This window comes from Hirundo rustica, chromosome 10, assembly GCF_015227805.2.
Source record: "Hirundo rustica isolate bHirRus1 chromosome 10, bHirRus1.pri.v3, whole genome shotgun sequence".
Classification (NCBI taxonomy): domain Eukaryota; kingdom Metazoa; phylum Chordata; class Aves; order Passeriformes; family Hirundinidae; genus Hirundo; species Hirundo rustica.
Window position 1 is genome coordinate 15,935,547 of NC_053459.1, and position 8,938 is coordinate 15,944,484.

The window sequence follows — 8,938 nt, forward strand, 5'->3', positions numbered from 1 at the left end:
ACATTGCTGCTGTCTCTGTGCCCCATTCCAGGGATACACGGTACCGTTCAGCCAGAGGCTCTCTCCCTTATTGAGCTCTTGTTTCTTATTATCACCCAAGCATGACTGACTACTCTTTCTCCACTCATCTCGGTCTCCCGGGGCAGGAACCTGCTCTATTAGATTTCCAGCAAGCTGCCAGAGCCGTGGGGCTGCAGCAGGTTCCTCGCTCCCCACAGCAGCAGCTGCATGTCCAGAGGCAGAGTGGGGAATGTCACCGCCCTGGCTCCCAGGTCCCCCCTCAGCCCTACCGGCTTGAGTGCCAGAATATACAGAAAAGCGCTATTCCCTGCTGGCAAGGTGTTGATCCAGAGCGAAACTGCCCTGCCCGTGAAGGCAGAGCTGAGTGTGGAGTGTTCCGTAGGTGATAGCGAGGGAGATAAGGCGCGATGGGAGCCGGGCTGGCGGCTGCGGTGACAGCAGAGGGCACGCTTGGCTGCCGAGCACACAGCCTGTGCGCCCAGACCCGGGCTCTGCCGGACTGCTCTGGGTCCCTGGAGCAAGCTGGAAGCGTGGGGGTAAGGAAGCAGTCACGGGAATTCAACGCAATTCAATCCTCGGCAAAGCCACATGCCCTGCAGCGCTGCGGCAGAAGGAAAGGAACAGAATTGCCTCTGCCACAGCCGAGCGGATGATGGATTTATCTGGCTGGAGAATGAGTGCAAAAAAAAAAAAAAAAAAATGCAGAGCACACCGATCCCATAGAGGACCCGGGGGAAGGGGAACTGGTAAATCAAGCTGCAGCTCACTCGCTGCTCCATGTCTGCACCAGAGTCATGAGGATGCCTGGAGGTCTGCCCTTACCCCTTCCCCAGGAGTCCTCTGTAGGAGACAGCCCAGGCTTGTATGGAACAGACGGACTTCCCTTCTCCACTCCCTCATTGCTGGTTCCTTCAGGTCAGCACAACGAGGTTTTCCGAACCAAAGCACATGGTGTTTTTCCTTTAGATATTTCTTGAAATGAAACATAAGAAATTTTCAGAAGAAAAACATCAGAGAGATTCTCACAAACATTACCTGAGAAGTTCTGTCCATTAAACATTGTATCTGTCAACAAGGCTCAGACCCTACGGGAGTTCAGTTTCTCTCCTTTAAAAGGGCTGAGATCTTTCCCGGGGAACAGTGCCATCAAAGCTTTGTCTCTAGTCCTGCCTCACCAGCCTCACAAGCTCAGCTGAATCCCAAGAAAGTAAAAATAGCCTTTACCAAGAAGGTAAAAAGGCTCTGGATGTCAGAGTCTGTCTGAGGCTGCTCTGGCTCAGGAGTCAAGTCATATCCTGGTGGGGCATGTGACCTGAGACAAGAAACCCACCACACTTTTGCTTTCCTCAGATGAGCTGCTCAAATTCAGTGGGACAAATCCAAAACATTTCCCTGTGGTCATGGTTCCCCTGTTGCTGTGAGACACTGATGTAATTCCTCCAACCTCCCTGGAGGGAGAGAGGAGAACAGAGGGACAGCCACCCAGCTCCAGTGCTGCACTGAGAGATGGAGTCAGAGCCAAGCTGGTCTTCCAAGCCTTGCTCCCATGTGCCTGGAAAAGCCATGGCAGCCAGTGAACATCACAGCCAGGAATTCCCAATGTGACTGAGGTTTTGCTTGCCTGGAACTGGACTGTAGGGAGCACAATTCCAACAACATTTCTCCTAACCCAAAATTGCTCTGTGGCTGGATGCTCTGTGCTGCCAGGTGGCCAGGAAGGGTTGGCTGGGCAGGGTTGGGCTGGGTAGATGCAAAAAATGAAAAACAAAGTGTGGGTGAGGACAGGGGCTAGGAAGGAACAGTTCTGGCCTGAACATCTCTTATAGAGCTGGGCTCATGCACATAGAGGTGCTGTGGGTAGCTGGGGAAGAACAAGGTGCTGAGCAGCCTGGGTTTGGGCAGGACATCAAGAACAACCTCTCAACACCACTTAGGAATCCAGTCTGGTATCTTCCCCCATTTGATGGCAGCATGACCATACCAGTTTCCTAAAACCATCCCTGCCAGCCCACCTGGAACCCATCCACCTCCGACTGAGCCATGCAACTGCAAAATCCCATTAAGTGTGTCTAAGTCCTGCTGGCCCCATGGGAATTTATCAGGAAATGAGAAAGAGGGGAACTCATCAAGGAGGCCTTTCCTGCACTGTGCCAGCTCCATGCTGGTGTCCAGGTGGGTCCAAAGGGTGCTAAAATGTAGCACAGCTCTCCATCCTATGCAGCAGTCCAAGGCTGCACTCCAGCCCATTGCTGTGCCCTGAGAAATACAGGTGCTGAACTGACCCCTCTGGCACTTCAGGGCAGATCCATCACTGTGGAAGCCAGAGGAGGATGGTAGCTCTGGAGTGATGGGGGTTCCCGTTGTCCCCATCCCCTTGAGGTGATGCACTGAATGACAGAAGAGGTGCCAGCCTGGAGAGTTGCCTGCTGTGTGCAGAGACAGGGGATGTTTGGTAACAGCTTCCTTTAAGCCACAGGGGAGTCTGAAATAACCCAGTGCTGTCTCTGTTTCCATCCCTGCTCCTCCCCAATGTGGAACCCAAGCAGGCTGCACTGCCCTGGGCTGTGGGATGAGCTGGTGGGGAGTTGGAGACTTCTGCAAAGCTGGCCCAGGCTTGCACTGCAGCATGGCACAGCAGGGCTGGGCTGTGCCAAGCAGGAGAGGCTGTGGGCTCAAAACAAGTCTATTTTCTGCGCAAATAGAATGGGAGAGCCTAGCTTGCTGCTACTGGCACATCTAGAAAAGTGGCGAAATTATTGTTGCTGAGAGAATCCTTTCCTAGGAAACCTCTCTTGAAGGCAGGCAAGAGGTCCAGGATAGGTCTGATGCCCTGGGATCTGCTGCCTTGGCCATTTGCCATGCCCAGGACTGGCTCTGCCTCTTTGCCCACAGGAGAGAGATAGTAGTCCAGCTGCTAACACAGGGTCTTGGTGGAGAGAAAAGCTCTGACAGTCATGGTCCTTAGGGACAATCTGTTCTTTTGAGTCCAATCACTTCCCTTAGCCTTGGTAGCGGGCTGTGTCCTGTGCTCAAAACAAGGGAATTTGTCTAATCTAGAGCAGGGGCTGATTCTTCTCCACCGGTTTCCCCAGAGCGAGGTCAGTGCTAGCAGACAGACAGGGTCCCAGGAGCACAGAGCCTGGCCTTGTTCACGTCAGGCAGATGGGGAAAAACTGGATATAAATGCAGCACAAGTAAACCCAGCTCTCAGAGTGTCATGGGCTACAAATGAAGGCTTATTTTCTCATGGTATTCATTAATTTTGCCCCACAGTTTGGGAGGGATGAAGAGGATGAAAGCTATGCGGGGTTTCAGAGCCACGCTGCGCAAAGGAAAGGGAGGCATCATCCAGGGAGGGCAGTCGCAGTACAGCCCTAAGTTCTACCTGGTCTGGAACCAGCAACCAGCACCAATTCATCTGTGAAACAGAGCAGGAACACTTTGTTTCATGCTTCATTCTCCCAGGTCAGCCTCAGCAAACCCAGTCAGCAGCACCAGAGTTGAAAGTGGGGCAGGGGATGCACATTAACTCATCATGAAACTAAATGTCCTTTTGAAGGTTTCTGGACACATTTTGGCAGTATTTGAATTCTTATCCCCTCAAGTCTTTGACTTTCCTCAGCTGGAAATTGAGATAGGAGAGACCCTGATATCCCTTTTTGACAACAGAGGCCCTTTCTGGCACATCCTGCTCTGCTCCTGCCAGTTGGGAGACAGCTGAGGAGGCTGATCCTTCGGGGGTTTGAAGCAGCTTTTCCCGTTGTGGGCATCAGCCAGCCCACAGGAGAGGCTGGAGGAGCGGGGGAGACTGGCCATCCCAGTGGGACAGTGCATCCCGCGGGACAGCACGTCCAGAGACCCTGAGATGGAGCCAAGGGTCCCCGCAGGCTCAGCCAGGGACCAGCACGCCCCGAGCCAAGCACCAATTTGTCACCGCTTCCCGGAGCCGCAGAGGCACGGCAGGAGCCGGGATGCTCTCCCGGGATGCTCCCTCTGCCCTCGGAGCTGCCCGCGGGAGGGGATCTGAGAGCGGACCGGCCCCCGAGAGACCCACAGGGGCAGAGGAGGCAAAAAAGGAACCCCAGGGGCACCTCAGCACCCCCCCACACCCCTTGCAGGAGCCGGACGCAATCGCCCTTAAGGGGACCCTTTGCCGCTCCCCGGCTTCTGGAGCCGTTTCTCACCCGACGGGGCAGGACCCGGCTCCAGGGCGAGGGGCTTTGGCGGAGCGGCGGGAGCTCTGGAAGGGCGGTGATTTGGGGACGGGGGCTGGGGGCGGCCGGGGCACGGCCGAAGGGGAGGGGAGGGGAGCTCCGGGGGAACCGCGGAGGCTCGGCCGGCGGCCGGGCAGAGCGGAGCGGAGCATCCCCGGTGCCGTTCCCCCCTCCCCGTCCCAGAGACCCACCCCCGGCGGCGTGGGGCGAGGGGGGCGCCCCCGCCTTGACGTCAGGAGAAGGGTTTATAAAGGCGGCGGGCGGCGAGGAGATCCCCAACGCCGGAGCCGAGTAGCAGCGGAGCCGCCAGCGCCTCCCGCCGCCGCCTGCCGCGCCCGACCCGCCGGCGAGATGCTGTCGTGCCGCCTCCAGTGCGCCCTGGCCCTGCTCTCCATCGCCCTGGCCCTCGGCACCGTCTCGGCCGCCCCCTCGGACCCGCGGCTCCGGCAGTTCCTGCAGAAGTCCCTGGCCGCCGCCGCCGGGAAGCAGGTGAGAGCCCCGCGACGGGGCGGACACCGCGGGTACCCCTCGGGCACCCCGAGGGCCGCGCTGCGGGCTCCCGCTTGCGCAGAGACCCCCGAATCCCCCGTGCAGAACCTCCGGTCCCTGACAGAGCCCCTGGCACCCCTGCTGCAGACCCCGCCGCGCTTCCCCAGTGTCCCTGCTTCAGACGCCCGGCTCCTTGCTGCAGCACCCCTTCCCCCACAGATGCCCTGGTTCCCCGGCGGGGCTGAGCCATCCACAGGCTGGGCAGCTGCTGCCGGGAGGTGAGACAGTCCAGCTGCGTGCTGGTGATCGGTGAGGAGCAGGCACTGCTGGGGCACAGGGCAGAGCCCCTGCTGAAGCTCCCAAGGGTTTCCCAGAACGAAGGCAGCTTGCCCAGAGCACGGAACTTATCCATGCTGGGCGACAGCCGAGGCTTGGAGAGACGAGAAGAAAAATAAGTCCCAGTGAGATGGTGACCAATTGAACCTCCCCTGCCAGCTCCCCCAAAGACCTTTCCCGTGTCACTTTAGCCGCAGGCTCGTGGCATCCTTGCTGAGGATGGCACTGAGTGCTGGAACCGTGGGAAGAGAAGGTAAAGATGAGTTCATCCCCTGCCACAGACAGGCCAGCGCTCTGTTCCCCACACCAGGCAGATGCCACAGACACAACTGCTGCACACCAGCTGTCAGGCTGGGCTCTTCGGGAAGCCAGGGTTCCCCTCCTCCTCCTACACCCTGAACGTCTCTAATCTGGCCACGGAGGAGACTTAGAGGAACAGAGCGGTGAGCCCCCAAAAATCATGGAGTAATTGTGGTATCTCTTTCTCCCTTTCTGTCTCTTGTCCCCAAGGAACTGGCCAAGTACTTTTTGGCAGAACTGCTTTCAGAGCCAAGTCAGACAGAAAATGAAGCCCTGGAGTCGGAGGACTTGTCCCGAGGGGCTGAGCAGGATGAAGTGAGACTGGAGCTGGAGCGCTCGGCTAACTCAAACCCCGCTCTGGCACCCCGGGAACGCAAAGCAGGCTGCAAGAACTTCTTCTGGAAAACTTTCACATCCTGTTAGCTTTTGAAACCCACCTCTCCTCCCCATCCACCCCTGCCCTGCCCTGAGCAGAACCTTCACCACAAGAGGCGAAGACTGTAAATACACAATCCACAGTTATGGTGAAATTAAACAAACAAGGAAAAATTTGAGTTTGATTTCCACTTGTTTTAATAAAACTTTCTGTTCCAATTGTACATGATTTGCTTGAGTTGTGATTTCTGACTAGTTCTTTGATGACATGCACTCTGCAACTCTTTCAAATGTACTATTTTTAATTCTCTGTTGCAATAAAATTTATGTTTCAAACGGTGATGCTGAGGCTCGGTGGTCAATGGGAAAACTGAAGTTACCTCTCAGGCTGCTCCTCTGCGGAACGCTGCCTGTCTCAGGGCAGCAGACACCGTCACATCCACACGTATGCACACACACACACATGGTGTATCATAATGTGATTTTTTTTTACTGTGGTCTTACTAAAGAACTAGAGCCACAGTGATATTTTAGATATCAAACCCCTGCAGCTGTGGCTGAATCAAATCCACAGCACTTAGCACTTCAAGTCAGTCTGGAGGATTTACACCAGAGGGATCAGTGAAAATCTCAGTTGTGTATTTCGAGTGATGGGGATAATAAAAGTAGTTCGTGGTACAAGTTTACACCACATATCTCATTCCCTCCTCAGCCACAGGCACTAAAAGCTTTTTTCATCTGGCATATTTTATCCCTTGCAGCATTCCCAACAAACACTGTTTCTGGGATTCCTTCAGAAAGTTTTCCTTTGTTCTGTTGTGCAGGGGGAGGTTTCATATCCCTGTAAAGCTGAGATGTTAACCCATGACGCCAGCACCTCTCCATCTAATGAATTGATCACAGCAGTTTTTCTACCTACCTCTTGAAAAGCTATAGTGAAGGATTCATCAGGGTAGGAGATAGCATTGTGAGAAAAACATTCTTTTCTCAATGGAAGAAAAATTTTTCATGTTTTTGCAGAGTCTCAGCTTTCTGGCCGTGCTGGTTTGTGCCATGCAAAACCTATGCTTCACAGGTGAACTGGAGCCATAGAGCAAACATCCTGCATGGGGGACAGGTGCCGCTTGGATGAGAAATCCATCATTCAGGATTAAAAATAACAAATATTTCGTAGCCATCATATGTGAAAGAAGGGTGGAAAATGGGAAATTTTAGAGATGTTCATGGGCAGAGGGCTCGGCATGACTCCAGTGGAGGTGGATTCCCCAGCTGAAGGCTTGTTAAGTCGCCTCTGGTCTGTGCTGACCGTAGATCTCTGTGGGACATCATTCTCGAAGGCTCATGGACCATTGCTTTCATTCTTGGCCTGCGCCTCCTTTCCCCGTGGGCAGGGGGCTCTTGGATACCAGCCGGGGGGAAGGTGAATCCCTTGTCCTTGGGAACTGTAGCAGTGCCAGTGTGAAATCCCAGCCCGGCTACAGAGCTCACTGGACTCTTCCACGGCCGCCTGGCAACAGGCAAAGGCAGCAGGGATGTGCCCAGGGAGGGGAGCTGCTGGTATCAGCCCCTCTGAGGGGGCCAGAGGCAAGGCTGGATTCTGCCCTCCCTCCCTGGAGCAGGGCAGTCATGGCTTAGCCTGTGATGCAGGCAGGGCTAAGGACTGCTGCTGGGCCAGTTGGAACCTGCACCTGCCGGAGAAGCCTTGCTGTGACATGATCCTGTGTCTCCCCAGCTCCTGGAGCTTCCTCTCCTCCTTCCTTGGAAGTGGGATAGGTTTTGTGGTGTGGTCTGGGGAATTGCCTGCTCCACATGCAGTGCCTTGGGGTTATAAGGGCTCTGCTCTCTTTACCAAAGCTGGGTGCAGTGCAAACTGGGCAGGACACCGTGGTCCTCAGAGCACTTTGTGGGGACATGGGGAGAGCCTTATCCTCTTTGAGCCCTGGATTTCTGTAGCTGGTGCAGCTGTGGAGGGTGCAGGATTAACTCACTTGTTGGGGGATGGACAGGGCTGCACTGCAGGGAAAAGCCTCCAAAAGTATAATTGAGGAGTGCAAGTAATACAGATAAATAATCAGACTCAAAAAGCAGGCAGGGTAAGAATAGGACCCTGTTTGAAAATGTGGAGACAGACTCTGTGAGGAGAGACAGATTGTCCCAGCTCACATCTGATTCCTCCACTGCTGTGTAGCACCGACAGAGCAGATTTTAGGAGATTCAGTAAAGCAGAGACCTCCCCATCCCTGGTTGTTCACTCTTATGTTGACTGAGGTTCCTTTTAGCTTTCAAAAAGAAGCTAATTTTTCAATGTTGAGACAGCCTCGAGAGAGCAGCTAGAGGAACAGGAGGGGGGTGGAGAGGCTGGGGGCTTGAATATTCTTACTTGCAGAGCCCATCTTTCATGGGGTATAAATAGACCACCACTCGCCTGAGGCTTTTCCCCTTGTTCATAATGCTCAAGCCGTGCTCCTGAAGGGAGTTTAATCCTGCCAATCGCTGGAGTGAAACTCATCCCAAACAGGGATGAGGATGATCCTCAGTCACAGGCAGGAATCAAAGACGGTGATTCACAAGCTACACCAGCCTTTTTCAGTACAGCTGGTGACACATTATAGCAGCTTCTGGGAAACCTATTGAAGATGCACTGGTGAAGGCATGTCCTCGGTTCAGAGACAGAAAGACAAACTGCTCCTTGTGTCAGCTCAGGAGCTCCTGGAGTCTGGGGAGCTGGCTTCCAAGGCATTAAATGCACTATCACCACCTGTAATTGCACTGTGGCAGCGCCAGCAATCCCAGGTGCTGGGAGCTGTACAAAAACGATGCAGGAGATGGTCTTGCCATGAAAGAAAAAGAAAGATTTCTTTTTTTCCCTTTGATACAAGGGAGTTATGGGCTAAGGAGATTAAGTAACTGTATTAAATCCCTGGACACAGAGCCATGGAACAGTGTTCCAGGCTGGGAACCCTCCTGCTGGGCAAGGCTGAGCCTGGATGAGCACACAGGTACGGCACACAGGCCAGAGCTGCCCGAGGGCAAAGCAGTTTCTGGGAGAGGTTCTCAAGCCACATTCTCTGCAGGTCAGAGAGGAGGCTCCATGGAGGGACAGCCTTTGCATGGGTCTGGGGGAGGTTAGGGGCTGTGATGATCCATACTCAGATGATTCATGTTCCTTCTTGCACTGGGTGCCACTGGCAGACCCGAGTAAT

The 8,938-nt window shown here is 54.5% G+C and overlaps 1 protein-coding gene across 1 annotated transcript; it reads left to right on the forward strand.

Moving 5' to 3' along the window:
- Positions 1-4,525: 4,525 nt before the first annotated feature.
- Positions 4,526-6,077, forward strand: SST (somatostatin). The gene is made up of 2 exons (XM_040074278.2): positions 4,526-4,724; positions 5,571-6,077. The coding sequence occupies exons 1-2, from the start codon at positions 4,587-4,589 to the stop codon at positions 5,781-5,783; spliced, it is 351 nt and encodes a 116-aa protein (XP_039930212.1). The 5' UTR covers positions 4,526-4,586; the 3' UTR covers positions 5,784-6,077.
- Positions 6,078-8,938: the final 2,861 nt, after the last annotated feature.